At 39.1% G+C, this 16,521-nt stretch overlaps 1 protein-coding gene and 1 pseudogene across 10 annotated transcripts in view; both read right to left on the bottom strand.

The window, feature by feature from the left end:
* Mre11 (MRE11 double strand break repair nuclease) overlaps nt 1–16,521 on the bottom strand; it is a 61,163-nt gene that overhangs the window by 23,866 nt on the left and 20,776 nt on the right. For all 10 annotated transcript variants that reach the window (XM_004838047.3, XM_087212295.1, XM_087212293.1 and 7 more), the window contains 5 exons: nt 10,158–10,238; nt 7,191–7,317; nt 3,831–3,931; nt 1,724–1,897; nt 106–168 (listed from right to left, as the gene is read on the bottom strand). In XM_004838047.3, coding sequence (XP_004838104.2) covers nt 106–168; nt 1,724–1,897; nt 3,831–3,931; nt 7,191–7,317; nt 10,158–10,238 — 546 coding nt within the window. The remainder of the gene's footprint in view (nt 1–105; nt 169–1,723; nt 1,898–3,830; nt 3,932–7,190; nt 7,318–10,157; nt 10,239–16,521) is intronic.
* On the bottom strand, nt 12,795–15,775 carry LOC106008337 (filamin A-interacting protein 1-like pseudogene; annotated as a pseudogene).

A 16,521-nucleotide genomic window follows, 5' to 3' on the forward strand; every position in this document is an offset into this window, starting at 1 on the left:
GCTGCTATCCAGGACAACTGTGCATTAACTTCAATATAAGCATGCTAATTACTCTAATTTAACAAACTATCAAATGAGCGCAGAAATTTACAGCAGAAAAATTACCTCTCGAACTTCATCATCTTCTTCACTGGTATTTTTTTGCCTGCTTTCTCTGAAACGGCGTACCTAAATCATAACAGAGGAAATTGCAAACATGTTGGTCATCCCAGTTATAGAAAAAGTACAAAATCGCACACTATGATTAAGAAATGGTTTTTGGCATAATATAAAGCTTGGGAATTTAACTATAGTTTGTTTCACAAAAGAATGACTAAAGACATTATGTGTTCTCCAGTTACATTAAAATACCAGAAATGTGTTGTACAAAAATATTGGCTCTAAGCAAAATTACATTACCTGCTGCCAAAATGTTCTACACCACTGAAAAACAATCCATCAGACTGCAAAGGAAAAAAAAAATCCTAACATCTTATGGGCACTGTACTTCAGTAAAACAGTTAAAAATAAGTATCTCTCCTCTATGAGGCTTCAAATATTTATTCTACTGCTCAAATCACTCTTGTACACTAGCCTCAAGATAACTAGGAGGCTCTCTAAAATGGTATCTAAAGTGAGAGAGCCACTAAAGATCTACTTTATCAAAAGTCAACTACTGAACATTGGCTAAGCATGACCCTGGAACCAAGAGGAATACCCCAGACTTCTTTTATAGTGTTTCCTGCTCAGAAGGCTCTGACAATGCAGTTACACAGTTATTTAATATCTAAGTAATTTATTCAATAATCTATCCAGCACCTAATATGTACAAGCCACTAATATCAGAAATGCAAATCTGAAAGTAGTAAAAACTCTGCCCTCACAGAGCTTACAATCTAGTGAGTATCTGGGAGGGAGGATAGTCAGTGACAAAATTAAAGTTATATTTTACAAGGCAAAAAGAATCATGTTAATTTACAGTTGATCCCTGAGAAGTCTCTGGAATCTTCAGGGTCAGTCTGTTTCCTGATGGTTTCAACTTGCATGACTATGATTATGTGGACAGAGGCCACAAAAGGACTCCCTAGGAATTTCTGTACAGATCCTGGTGTTCAATACCTGAACCACTGTATGCAAGTACAGAGTTGGGAAGCTTAAGCCACAGATCCCAATGCCTGCCTGTAGTCTTCTTACTGTACTCTTCTTATCCTTTACCTTAAAATAAAATCTTTAAGTGACTACGTTCCCAGGAGTCTTATACATCCTTTCAAATATCTGCAGCTGTGAATCTTTGCAACAGGTGCTCTGCTTCCTGGATACCAGAAACTAAGCATTTTTGCTCCACCACACTCTTCTGCCATGATGTTTCTGCCTTGGAGCCAGCCAACTGTGGACTGAATTCTCTGAAACTGTGATCCAAATTAAACCTTTCTTCTTTAAGTTGTGGATGTTGGGTACTGTGTCTCAGAGATAGGAAAGTAACTATATGTAAGACTCTGTTGTAGCTACTTTCTAGCTATTTTCTAATTTAACCCTCATTTTTATAGATAAGGAAGGACAAATCAGAGAGGTTAAATAACAGTGTGGGAGGGTGGTTTCAGAGCTACTCTCATGAACAGACTGTCCAAAACAGACCTGGGCTGGGGATTTAGCTCAGTGGTTCTGCCACCTACCTCGCAAGCACAAGGACCCAAGTTCGATCCCTGGTACCAAAAAAAAAACAAACCAAAACAGACCTACTCACCTCTTCATCAATTTTATCTTCTAAGGCATCGATATGACGTTCTTTAAGAAATCTCTGTGTTTTCTCCAATTGATATTTCACTAATTCCTCAATGGCATCTTTTTCTTCCTTATCTACAAATTCTTGTACTGCTTCACCCATCCCTCTTTCTGTTAGCAGTGAGAGCTGAACATTCTGTAAAAGAGATGCATACCACCAGATGCAGAAATAGTATCTACTCCTTATACAATAACTACCTAAAAGCAAGGCAAATTACAGGATAAAGTTATCAGGGAAAAAGATACAGAATTAACCAGTTATGTAAGTGGGGACCCAAATTGCTAGACAGTTGTACCAGACATCCCTGCCCAGTACTAGCGGGCTATGAATGGCACCTGTTTCTTGCCTCCCTCAATTCAGCTATATTGTCTTACATCAGGAGTCAGACCCAGGCCTTACGTGACTCAAATGGGCATGTCAGGTAGCAGAGTCGGGCTAGTATTGCTCCTTTGCTAATAGGTGTCACCGAGGCTTAAGTCCTGATCTGTGAAGTCACAGGGCTCTGCTGAATTATGTGCAGTTGAGGTCAGTGTGACCCCAATTAAAATCCTTTCCCCTCAATTACGGCTAATTGTACCCAGTCCCAGTACCGGTTTATTCTATCCAAGCAAGATAAGCAGTGCTTACTCCCTAACAGCCCTGCCTGGCACTATGCCAGGTGTTCGGCAGTATTTCACTAGATGCCTTCTAAGCATACCCAGCTCCCTATCCCTTAGCATGACTGTGTTCAATAAAAACTGGATGCACTTGGGGGCCTTTGTTTTTGCTGCCATCAGGACCCATCACTGATCAGGACCCAAGACTCAGCTTCTCCACTCTAAGTCTCATTTCCTGTCTGTTCTTTAATTCACCTTGTCCTGGCCTCACAGGCCAGGACCCATGGCAGAGGTCCTGGTAACATCCCCTTTCCCATTCCCTATAGACAGGTAAGCCTACTGATAAAAATTAAGGACCAGAAAAAGCAAAGTTAAACCAAGAAAAGGGAGAAGAGTTCAGAACAGGTAATGATGCAAGAACTCAACAGCTGGAATTTACAGTCTAGAAATGGCTGCTGCTGATTAGAGTTCAGGTTAATCCATTATCTTGGTGGGCAAGATAATTTCCCCTAAAGACATCCACGCCTTAATCCCTGGGACCTATGAATAGGTCACATAGTGAAAGGGACTTAAAGTTACAGATAGGATTAAGGCTTCTTGTCAGCTGACTGTAAAATACAGTACAGGGACACTCCAGGTAAATCAACCAAAGGGAAAGAGCGAGGCAGAAGGAGGGAGCTGGAGAAAAATGTAAGTGGGAAAATGGTCACAGATGTAACACTGCTGGCTTTGAAGATGGACAAGGGGGACCAAGAGGCAAGAAATGCAGGAGCTATTAGAGATTGGAAAAGGTAATGAAATGGATTCTCCTGTAGGGTTTCCAGAAATGAACACAGCTGCACTGACACTTTGATTTTCAGTCCAGTGAGACATACAGATTCCTAACCAAAAGAACTGCAAGGTATCTGTGTTGCTTTAAATAAGTACACCCAGAGAAACTTAAGAATGCCATATACTCTTGATAGTTTGAGTAGCTTCACAATATGTGGCTGTATTTGCAAAGTATTTCTGAAGTTACATTCAAATAATCAAATTCTATTTAGACTTTTAAGTAGAGATAAAAAAAGAGGCCAACAACAATAAGTCACACTAATAATACTGACAACACCAACAACATTAACTGAGCACCAATTTGTCATTATTATAGTATTATTATTTGGGGTTTTTGAGACAGGGTCTCACTATGTAGTAGTTCAGGCTGGTCTTGAGCCTACTATGTAGCCCAGACTGGCCTTGAATTCTCAGCAATCCTGCCTCAGCTCCTATATACTGGGATTACAGGCCCATGCCACTACACCTAGCCTAATTTTTGTTGATGTACAATACTACAAATGAATGTAACTAAATGTCACCCTACTTACTTCATAGAAACACTGATTGATTCATTTTAAGTTAACAATTATTCATCCTCTAAAACAGAATCTATTATCATAACATAACCATTATTCAAAATGAAAACTATAAGATATTACCTTCTCTGCAGTTTGAAAATATTGTTTTACAAGGTCTTCTACCCTAAGAGTTGTTCCTTCTGAAGGTTTTGTGATAAGCTTCCCAAAGTTGATCTCTTCTCCTAGAAAAAAAAAGTTTATTTAAAAAAAAAAAGCAACATCTATTATATTAAAACAGGCAAGCTCACTGCAGTTTGCTGTCACTGGAGGAATGGCCATCCACCAGCTGCGGGCTTGCTCAACACAGTACTTTCAGACATCTTTGCTAAGAGCTACTCTCTCTTGCTGACAGTACTCCCTTTCCACGCTTCAGGGAGAGTGTCTCTTGTAGCTGTTTTCATAAGGTGGTCCTTAGACCATTGAGGGTCCCCATGGCATTTTCAGGGACTATGCCTGTGGTGGGCTAATTGATGGTCAACTTGAGTGGGAATGCCCAGCTGAACTGAGTCAGCGTAGCTCTGGGTGTGGAAGATCTACCTGATGATTGTTGGAATGGCATAAGAGGAGAACAGGAGGGGAAGATTGCACGCTGTTGATTTTCCTGGAGAAGCTTGCTAAGGCTGGTTTTCCTGATACAAGCTTGCTGTCTTCGTTGTCAGAGGAGGAGCTCGGGTTCTCGCTGTGGCTGGGGATGTCTGCTGATATCTTCGGAGGAGCTCTGGTCTTCTCTTTGAGCATTGTTTCAAGTGTAGATCCCTCAGCCTGGTGGCACAGACCCTTCACCCACCGGTGCAGACGTTCTAGCTTTCACCACTGGCCTTTGGGCCTTTCCGGTGCAGATCCTCCATATGGACTTGCATGAAACATTGCCATGGGCTCTAGGCCAATGGCTGGACTCTTGTGGGACACTGCTGTGGGATCCAGGCCTTGGCTGCATTCTTCACGTCTCCAGCATGTGGACAGACCTCTTGTATTCTTCTGCATTTGACTTTTTGAGTGAATATTATAAAATAATCCTATAAATTATCTCTCCTGTATTAAATCTATTCCCTTGCAAACCACTAATACAAATCAAAACAACTTTCATGATACTACTAAAATGGTTTTGCCTTTTCCATTGTATGGACATTTGCACCAAGGATACAAAAGCAACTGGGAGTAAAACTGCCAATGCCTTGGGTTGAATTAAGGTGGTGGCTCAGAGCTTTACAGAAGTCTCCACCATGTAGTCACAGCTCAAAACTGTCAACAAGCCAGTTTACTTAAGAATGTCCCCAAAGAAGCAAGAGACAGCATATTAGATCTGTCAATTAGATCTCGGCACTTGAGTACACAGTTTTTCAACACTCTTTAAGACAAAGGAAATATGCTTAAAGCACTTTTGCTGCATTCCTAAACAGGATGATTGTCCCCTCAAAAAACCAGGGATGGAACAAAAACAATACCACACCAGAAAAAATCAGGGAACATCAGATCTAGGATTTGCTCTGCTGAGGTTCCTTGGGTGGTAAATGGATGTTAAGTGTCTAGTAGGTATGGCAATCTGGTATTAAAAACACAATGATGAGGCTGGGCATGGTGTCACACTCCTGTAATCCCAGCACTCAGGAGACTGAGGCAGAAGGATTGCTATGAGTTTGAGGCCAGCCTGCACTACATAGTGAGAGCTTGTCTTTAAAAAACAAACAAAAAGTACATCATTAAAAAAGACAGGTTCCGGGCTGGGGATTTAGCTCAGTGGTTCCACCGCCTGCCTCGCAAGTGCAAGGTCCTAAGTTCAATCCCTAGTAACAACAACAACAACAACAACAACAAAAAGACAGGTTCCCTGCCCATGAGAGCAAATGAGGACAACATAAGATGGTAAGTGCAGAGGATAGGACACACAGAAAAGAAAGCAATTATTCTCCAAGAAGGCTGAACATCACATCCAGATATCAAATACAGCTATCAAGTGAGTCAAGAATTGCAAAATGAATAAGATTCACCAAGCAAAAGAGGGGGAAAAACACTTCCAGCAGGAAAAGTATGTACAAAGGCCTAGAAGGTAAAAAGGCAAACAGTTCAGTGTCTCTTGCCAAATGAACAAAAATCTTACGTGAATTTCAAACAGGACAGTTAGTATTACTTCATAAATATAAGTACTTTTTTACTTTGCCAGACACTGTCAAGACATTAACAGTGCATCATCTAAGCCTCACAACAATCCTGAGGCCAGCACAGTTATTCTTAGTTTATAGATAATAATGCTAACAGCAGAGGTTATTAATGTGCACAGCTCTGCACATGTAGTTAAGTGGCAGAGTTGGCCAAAACAACAGAAAATGCTTCCAGTAAGACATACAAAAGTGACACTATTTCCACTGAGCCATGCAAGCTGAAATAAAAAAAGAATTGCTAGAAGGAAACTCACTAGCAAGAAAACTAAAGAAGGAAGTATATACTGTAGTTTTCTTTTCTATTGGTACTAGGGATTGAATTCAGGGTCCAGTGCCTGCTAGGGAAGCACTGAATCAATGAACTACATCCTCCATAGTTACTTTTCTTTTCCTTTTTTTGAGACAGTCTTGCTATATTGCCCAGACTGACCTAGAACTTGCAAACCTCCTGACTCGGCCTATTGAGTATAGCTCTCTTACGAATACTACACTCAAGATGTTTCAAGGAATTCAAAGGGGTACACAATGAAAGAAGACCATTAGCAAGAAACAAATAATTAAATCTGGGCTAATAAAACCAGCATGACTTACTTGTAAACAACAGCCATGTGTTTCTATGAAAATTCTCTTATTTAATAGCCTAAGAACAAGAGCCTCTATATTTAACATAATTGATATTTCTTATGAAAAAAATGACTATTTCATTCAATGATCTTGTTTTACAAATGTTAGAAAAGGTCAATTCTTACAAAAATTTTAATTGGAAATTAATTACCTGGATCATCAGAAATATCAGGCTACAGAAAACTTCTTACTTCAAAAGCCTTCTTAAACCATTGTACACTCTCAAAATACTTAATAATGCAAAATTTAAGAGTACATTCTCTGAACATTAATGACATATAGTAATCTGTGTGTTATTAGCCAGCAGCACTGTTTTAAAAAGACAAGTTTACAGAGAAAGTCTTCCATTTCTTCATTTATAGGGCCAGGGATTTGGCTCAGTGGCACCGCACCTGCCTCTCAAGCACAAGGTCCTGAGTTTGATCCCAGGTACCAAAAAAACCCCAGTATAACCAGTTCTTCATTTATATCCACAAGTTTAAAAAATGACAGCATGCTAATTTTTAGAAGACAAAAGATTTAATTATTCCAACTATCATTTTTATCTATATTACAATATACTAAAACATTTTCTATTATCTAATATTTCTTTTACCAAAGACTGATTTATACAAAGCATGTAAGAGGATTCATTAACGTATAAAAATCACTAGCTTACCTGTTTTTTCCTTTTGTTCTCTATGCCTGAAAAAATGGATAATATCTTTTGGATTAGCTACCCGATCCACAAATTTCTGGCTAAAACGATGAATGTTGAAAGGTTCAAAGCCTCCACTATAGTCCACCTGAAAATACAGAATAACCTATGAAGACTAGGAAACAACAACTGCCAATTTTTGAAAAATACATTCATTCTTTGGTATTTATAGTTTTTATGTTCAATACTTTTAAATTTATGAATTAATTTTCTACCATACATTTTAAGGATCATGGTGATGTATCATTTATCATATTGAGAAAACAATGTCTGGAAAGTTTATAAACTAAAGCAAAATATTTTGTTCAAAGGAATCAAATCACAGCAAGAATTTCCAGAATATTAGAATGATTTCATGTCCTATGACAATAATAATAGTCTAGGTACCTACCAGGAATACCATCTGAAAGGAGGTGGAGTTTCTAAACAAACTTCCAAACTTTCAAAACAAGATGATAAACCCTAATAAAACGCAACGCCAGACTTAAGAAGAACCAATGTTCACTGGTGTATTGTCCCAGGGCTGTGTCTTCACACCGGACAAGAACAAATGCTAGGAGAGTTCAGGTAGGAAAGAATCACGTCTGGAAGTTTGGAACAATTATCTTTGAAACACAGTATCCTGTTGGAACTAACAATCTCACTCAAGGCAGGCTCTTCCTAAATAAGTCTCTAGTGGTAGGCAGACTTTTCCAAAGAGAAATACCACCTTTCCTTCAAGGAGAGACAATCATTTTCCTACACTAGCTGATCTCAAAGCATGCTCTGAGACCAGCACGGTATCAGCTTATGCAGAGGACTCGCTACCTTGACTCTACCCTACTCACACTCTATGTCACACCTGGCACCATCTGCTAAGCTTTCTCTCTATTCTATTCATTTATCTGACAGTTGTTTATCATATACTTCTCCTCACTCCCCAGCTTATGAGTTTAGCAAGTTCAAAAATTTATCTGTGTTAGATCATCACTACATCCCCCGACATCCATTAACAGAAGGTACTCAGTAAAATCTGTTCAGTGAATGACTTAATTAGGATCCCCTAGTTTTTACATGGCATTATTATAATATTATTTACATGACAGACATCTGTTCTTTTGTTTCATGAATGAATGAATGATTTACTGTGTTTAGGAAAAAGAATGCCAACTTGCTATCTGTTTGGTCAGTTCTAATAGAATCAGGCAGACATGGATGAGAAACATGGGATCTTTGTCCCAATAAAGAAGACCATGTGGTTTCCCTAAAATAACCATCTTTGTATCATCCAGACCATCTCCACAGCTGCCATGCTGTAAAGGAGAAAATACTAAATGCTAAAGCTAGTGGGTCTTTCCAAAATGCCCGACTACTTACTATAGCCTAGTTTCATCTGTAATTTCTGCTCCCAAGAGTTACAAAACTCACTCATTAAGCAAACTGTATTGGGTGTCTTCAACATTCTAGGCACTCTGCTAAGGGTTAGGGATATAACCATAAATAGTATACAACACAGATTTTCAAAAATTCACACGCTAACCACAAAGACAAATGTAAATAAGTAACTGCAAGCAGAGCGTGAAAGGTGCAGTAAGAGGTACACGCAGAGTAGAATGGGGACATGAAAGAGAAGCACTAACTCTGTAGGAGGCCCAGAAAGGCTTCTTTGGGAGGAAGGTTTTAAGAGGGTGCTGAAGGAGATACAAAGCAAAGAGGAAGTGCATGGCATACTGCAGGGGCAGCATGGAAAACGTTCAAATGAAATAATTCCACCTGGCACAGGGATGAGGAAGTTTAGTCCATTATGACTGAAGTGTAGGTGTACTTAGGAGGAAGAAAGTTAAGATAAGGGAGTGGTGTAGACCAGATCCTATAAGTGGCAATGTCATCCTAAAAAGTTTTGATTTGTTTTTATTAATGCTCAGAAACCACTGAGAAATCACAGCAGAAAAGACACCCAAGATTGTGTTTTACAAACACTTCAGCATTAATGTGGAGGAAAAGCAACTGGTGAGGTGAGGGGGGAACTGGAGCAAATTCTAGGAGAAAGCCACAGCTAGCTACAGTCCAGTAAATGACAAGGGCTCAGCTGCAGCAATGGCAGTAGGAGGGACAAAGGGACTAGATTACTTCCTATGCACCAAACATGAATTCATTTGTACCTCAAAAATTTTAAAAGTATAAACTAATGGAAAAGTTGCTCAAGGTCATACAATTAGTGGTAGGATCAGAATCAAACCAAGAGAATGAGAAAGACAGAGTAGCAGTAGGAAAAGGAAAAAGCACAGCAGCAAATAAATGATGTTATTACTAATTTTTTCACAAGGGGAAAAATAAGTGGGTTTGTAGGCACAGGAAACAATTCAAACAATAACTTAAATAAATAAATCGCATATGGTAGGTTAGGAGAACTTGTTATGAAAAAGAAAAAGGAGAAGGTAAGTGACACCAGCAGAACTGAGGGGAAGGACTGAGCCTGTGACCTTCACGGGCCTCAGTGAGGTAGTATCTGAGCAGAACCTTGGAGAGCTACGATTGTGTCTGATGTGTTTAAGAAATTGCAAGAAGGGGCCAAGGATTTAGCTCAGTGGTTCCGGCACCTGCCTTGCAAGCGCAAGCTCCGAGTTCGATCCCCGACACCAAAAAAAGAAACTACAAGAAGGGCAAGCTGCCCAGAGTGGAGTGGTAAGGGAGAATAAAGATGGCAGTTAGAGGCCTCAGGCAATCTATTATATATAACAACAAATTATTTAGAAAATGATAGAAATATGAATATCAAAATTAAACTGTGATTAAATCAAATCCTTACAGGTATATTATTTTTGTCTCCAATGGTGATACTCTTATTACTATAATCAATTGCCTTACTACTTTTCAAATAATCCACATAAACTTTACATTACTATTTTGAAAATTAATATATTTTTATTTTACATAAGCAGGACTTACTCGCAATCGTAGAAGAGGCTTCTCTGGCTGTTGAGAATTTCCCAAACGTTCTCGTTCAGCATTTTCAAGCATTTCTTCAATCTAAAAAACAAACAAACAAACAAAACAACAAAGAACCACCACCAACAACAAAAAAGATTTAAAAAGCATTAAATTTAGTTTAAAATTGGCTGACTAGTAGCTTATATTCCTACCCTAGGGATTTTCCTGAACTACATGTTCATCTTTATTTCCTAGGTCATTTATATCTTTTAAAATTATCTTCTTGTAGCTCTCCCACTAATAATGTTTTTCCTTTGTTCTTATTTTTCAATCTCTAAAGTGATTCTTTTACAAGAAAATTTAAAACATTGTTTCTGCTCCAATTTTCTATTCATATTTCAATAGGACTTCCCTCAACTTAAAAGCAAATAAATCTAGTTTTTTCAGCCAAATCATACAGAATATATAAGAATCTATTTAAAAAAAAGTCTTGGGTTATTTATTTTGGAAGAGTTCAAGCTAAAAGAAAATATGACAAATGTTATCAAATATATGATGCTGTCTCATACTACAGACAGATAAGATTATGAAATCATGGACTTGGAAGAGATCTAATGACAAATACACTTATACTACCTTGTTCCTGAGGTCAAAACTAAATTATAAGGCAGATTTTAATTCCCAACACAACTTTTAACAGCTAGAGTTGTTTGCCTGCTGAAGATCCAAACATAACATGAAACCTTCCGTGAGAAAGATTCTATCTAGTATTGCCTCTTTGTAACTTAGTTCTCTTAGGAACAATAATAGAACAAGTGTTTCTATTCTCAGATCTCTCCACATCTAAGACTTTATAATCTTCTCTTTTAAATTATCTACAACACAGTTCAACAGAATTTTCAGTGATGATGTTTTTCATCTACCATATTCAGTATGGTTGCCATGAACCGTAAGTAGATGGATACTGAGCAGTAGCAATGTGGTTAGTATAGGAAGAAAGTGGATTTTCAATTTAATTGTAATTAATTACATTTAAGTAGTGAAATGTGTTAATGACTACCATACTGGACAGCACAGAGATATAAGAGTATAATCTCCTAGTCCAGTGACGGCAAACCTTTTAGAGTTTTCAATGATACAAACAGCCCCCTGTAGCACATGTGCTGTAGGTTCACCACCAGTGTCAATTCTTTCAATGCAACAAGCATTTATAGAGTACCTGTTCAACAGGTAATAACCAGTTCAAAGACTAAGATAGAAAAGCTAAGATAGCCGTCTGTCCTCATATACATATAAACAATATATAATGAAGTCAATAATAGAAATAGAGTACCAAGGTAACAAAGTTTATGTACATATCCATGTGTTTAAATGGACCCTTATCACTTTTGCTATTGCTAGCACCCATTCTCTCTGTATTCGTGTGACCATTCAAAGTCCATGAGATTTAGGTGGAAGCCACTCAGTGAATTTCAATCAGAGGTGATTTTGACCCCAAGGGGACACCTGACAAAGTTTGTCATGAATAGGGATGAATGAAACTTCTGGCATCTACCACATAGAGGCTAAGGAAGATACTGCTAAATAGCTTACAAAGCACAGAATCGCCTCTCACAACAGAAAAATGGCTATAGTGTCAACTGAGCCAAGGTTGAAAAACTCTGGGGTAACTCTGGGGAAGGGCACATGTCTCAGGCCTGGATACCATCAACACAGAGCCAATCTATGCATTTTGCATCTGCCTTACTTCAGAGATTGGGTTTCGAGATGCATATAAAACCTCAGCCCAATAAAACTCAACATTCAAGATTAATTTGTTACCAAGACAAACAGTTCTTCTGGCTGATAAACTATTGTTAGTCTATTGGCCACCATACGAGAATGTCTTCTTTATAGTGATACTTAACAAAGAAACCACCAGAGTCAGTGGTAGAGAACTGGACACAAAAACAGAAAGAAACTCAAACCCTAATTTAAGTTTGAGTTCCTGGAGTTGGTCACCTTGAAACCAGCATGCTCTTAAAAACATTTTAGTTATGCAAGCTACACACTGCTCATAAAGCATGCCACTTGACAAGTTACTTTATCTAAGGGTCAGCTCATTGTAGCTGAACTGTGGAAGGTAGGGCTGGGGGTATAGTGGCAGAGCAGTGGCCTAGTATGTGCTAGGCCCTGATCCCTGCGTTCTATCTCTAGAGCCATAAAACAATAACAACAAAACAAATGTGGATGGTAGACCTTACCTACTTATAGCACTATTGAATGGATTAAATGAAAAATGCTTTCAATAATGCACAGTACATAAGCAGACACAATTTCTATCATTATTATTGCCTTATGTGGTTTTTTTATGAGAATAAAATGTAATTCAGAAAAGCTAACAAAGGGTAAGAACTGAATGTCAGCAATTGGTTATCATTATTATTTTTTTAGGAGATAAAATTATATTGGACATGCAAATATATAACACAAAATGACCAAAGTTAAGTCAGCAAGCAATGGTAAAAATAACAATTTACTGCTTTATAATGTTAATGTTTTTCACCAAGACAAGTTACAGTCAAATTAAAGTGAGTTATGGAAAATGAAATACATGAAGATGTATTTATAGAAGTGCAGACTAAATATTTATTTTCCATACAGGTATGCAAATAAAGACATACAGTAAGTGCACACTTGATATGACAATGCAGGCAATACTTAGTTTAAGATACTCTTGAGTAATTCATGCACAAGCCTTCGCAAAGTACAAGTTCAGTCTGTATTTTGGGGGATGTGGAGGGATGACTAAAAAAATACTGAGTTCCTTGCAAGAATATCAGTATGGACCAGATGAGGGTGAGGGTGGTCAGTTATATATATATTACTTACTGTAATTTGTGATTGTCGAGGAAGAGTTGTGGCTGTTGGTGTGATAGTAATACTACTGGTGACTTTATTGGTTGTTTTGTTTAGTGCCCCATTAGTTATGCCCTGAGTTCTGTTATCCTGCAGTGGTTTTGATGGACTGGCAAGTCTCACAGGGCTAGCCACAGCCTGCATGTAAGGACTTCCTAAGTGAATGCGGATTTTATTATCCTCAGTAGTTATCACACTTGAAGTATTACTGTTTGAACACTGAAAACTGCCATGACTGTCGGTCTGGGGAGACTCTGAAAATTGCGTGCTTGGCACTGATTCCTATTGGCTCTGGGGAGCATCCCTGCTCAGGGGAACTAGTTGAACCAGTCACAGCCAAAACCTGAATGGGTGACACTGACCTTTCTGGAATTATAGAATCACAAGACTCTAGGGTCTGTGCTCTTGCAAAGGTTCCCATGGTATCTGAGGACACGCTTTGCTCTAAATTCATGAGGCCTTCAGTAGAAGTTCTGGACTTCATTGGTGTTATGGAAGCATTCTGGAGAATAGCTATCCTTTGCTTTGGGATGCCACAGTTTGGAATCACTGCAGTACTTGTGTAACAGTGTGGACTCTCTGTGGAAGGACTCGTGATTTCAAGAGTAGCCGTGTTTTGGACATGGTCTGGAGTAACCTTTATATGAAGTGGCTGCCCAGATGAATGGCTTAGGACTAGATCTCCAGGTTGCACAAAGTTGCCATTGGGTTTAGTTTGTATTTTTTTCACTCTGAGGAGGGCCTCCTTAGATTTCATCCAAGAAATCCATAGCTTCCTGTTTACAGGAAGGGGACTGGATGGGTTGCATCTGAAGGACAGTACAGATTCCTCATTAGGGTCCTCATTCTGGTCCTCACTCTCCTCATACAACTGACCATTGATGACCGTTCGTTCCAGAGGAATGAGACTCTTGTAGTCTGGTGGTTCATTATCTACTGCTTCTGTTTGGACTTCTTTAAAAAATACTTGAGGGTCAGAAATTCTTCTTCCATTGAGACTGGGCTGGTGGCTCTTATTAAAATGCTGGTACCGTTCTAATTCTTTAGTGAGGTTTATAATCTCTCGGCCTAAATCTCTGTTCCTGTTTTCTTGTTGATTTAGTTTCTTTTGAAGAACTGGCTGATCTCCCTGGAGGTGGCAATATTAGGTCCTCTGTTGCCATGTACTCATGAATTTTCTCTTTTAATGCATCCACTTCTCTTGAGAGATGCCCGGACTTAGCTGCTTCTTGAAGCCTTTTAAAAAGCCATTGTTCATGGCTGGACTCTGTCTTTTCTAACTTGTACTTGGCAAGTTCCATTTTAACATGTTCCAGCTCTTCAGATAAAAATTGAACTTTGTCTCGTTCATCAGCATACCTTTGTTCTAGTCTCACATTCATCTTCTGTTTTCATGAGGTCATCCTCAATGGCTTTCATATCCTTTAGTTTCACTCTTTCCATTTCTTGAGAGAGCTCTTTAATCTTGTTTTCTTGGTGTAATGCTATTGTGGATTTACTAGAGTCTTGATTTAATTTATTTTTAAGAAAATCTTTCTCAGTTGCTTCCAAAGATTGAAGCCTATTTTTCAACATACTAACTTTTGACAGGAGATCATTTCCTTTCTCCTCTTCTGCTTTCAATTTATTTTTAAGATCATCTCTCTCCTTGGTTACACTGTACATCTTTTCTTCCACATCAGTTTTGGACTTGAGTGCCCTTTTAGTTTCTTCAATTAACTTCTCAGTAACTGTTGTTACTTTATTTTGCTCCACCCGAAGCTGAGAAAAAGCAGCTTGTAACTTATCTTCAGTTTGCTTTAACTTTTCACTCAGTTTTCCGTTCATCTACAAGCATCACAGTTAATGTTTTTAATTTAGTTAAATCCTCCTTTAGGGTGAATTCTGTCTGTTCCAGCCTACTTTCAATGGTTTCTAACTCTTTGATCCTCACCTTTAAACTCTCTAGTTCTTGAGACAACTGTTTTGTAGTCATTTTTTCTTTTTCTAAATTGCATTTCAAAGAGTAACATTCTTGTTTGCTTTTGTTGAAAGCATCTTCTAATTTTTCCAGAGCCATAATCCTTTAAGTTTTTCAACTTCCAGTTTACTTGCTCTGTGTTGTTTTCTTTTCAAGCCTCTTATTGAGATCTCTACACTGTTCCTCCACTTTTACGAGCCATGTTTCCCTTCCATATCTAATACATGCTTCCTAAGCTCCTCCACCTCAGCCAGGATACCAATGTTTCCATATTCTCCTTTGTTGATTTTTTCTTTCATATCTTGAAGCTCCTCTTCTGCTTTTCGTAAGAATGTTTGTTGCTTCTAAACTCATCAATTTGCTGTCTGAGTGCTGCCAGTTTTTGTCGGAACTGGCGATTTTGACTGTCCTCGGTGAGCTTTGCCATTTTGTCTTGGTTCTGATGAAACTTTGTGGTGTGGGTTTGCAGTTCTTTCTCTAGCCTGGTTGCCTTCTGCTCTTCTTCCTGAATTCTGGCTTCAGCAAGAGTCAATTTAACATGTGTTTCCTTTGCTCTTGTGGTCAGGTCTTGGATTTTCTGTCTCTGAAGGGCCAACTGTGCTGTCAGCCTTTGTTGTTCATCCACCACCATCAAAGCAAAAGACTTCAGCTTGGTCAGCTCTTTCAGGGCTGTGACTCTCTTCTCCTTTTCTTGCTCCTTTTCCTCCTGGGACTCAGTTTCTTGATCAATCAGCTTCTTTAATCTGAGCTGCCTGCGGTAAGCCAAAGTTCCAGCCTGTCACACCGCCTCACTGCGCGCCTGCTGTGCAAGCTGCTCCGGGAGTTGCCCAAACAATGTGAGCGGAATGCTGGGCCCGCTGGTTAAGTCATTGCACAGCCTTATAAGGCGCTCAGCATGGGCAGTGGGGGCTCCGGTGACAGCCAGACCCTCGGCGGCACTGCGGAGCAGTGTGCCCGACTCCCATCAACGACCTGGCGGTGTGGACCCATCGGCCTAGTTATTATTATTTTGTTGTTGTTGTTACCGGAGTTCGAGCTCAGGAACTTGCACTTGTGAGGCAGGCGGTGGAACTACGGAGCTAAATCCCCAGCTCAGCAATTAGTTATTATGATATTAAACTATATACCAGTAAAAGCATTCACCAAATTCAGTAGGGGCACCAGAGTTTCTACAGAGTTTTAGGGGTGACAATCTACATGGAGGTACAAGGGCTTAGGATAAAGGTATGAGGTGGCAAAGCAAATATTTTAAAGATTTTATTTTATTTTATTTTTTGGTACCAGGGATCAAACTCGGGACCTTGCACGTGCGAGGCAGGTGGTGGCAGCACTGAGCTAAATCCCCAGCCTGTACCATGTTTTTTGAAAGAAAGTATCCGGGAGAGAGAAGTTTTGTTTTCTTGGTTTTTTTTTTTTTTTTTTGGTAACAGGGATCGAACTCGTGACCTTGCTCTTTTGAGGCAGGTGCCAAAACCACTGAGCTAAATCCCTGGCCCTGAGAGAAGTATTTTTTATACCTAGCAT

This window comes from Heterocephalus glaber, unplaced genomic scaffold (genome assembly GCF_053883595.1).
Source record: "Heterocephalus glaber isolate CG9 unplaced genomic scaffold, H.glaber_assembly_v1.0 deba00001429, whole genome shotgun sequence".
NCBI classification, from domain to species: Eukaryota; Metazoa; Chordata; class Mammalia; order Rodentia; family Bathyergidae; genus Heterocephalus; species Heterocephalus glaber.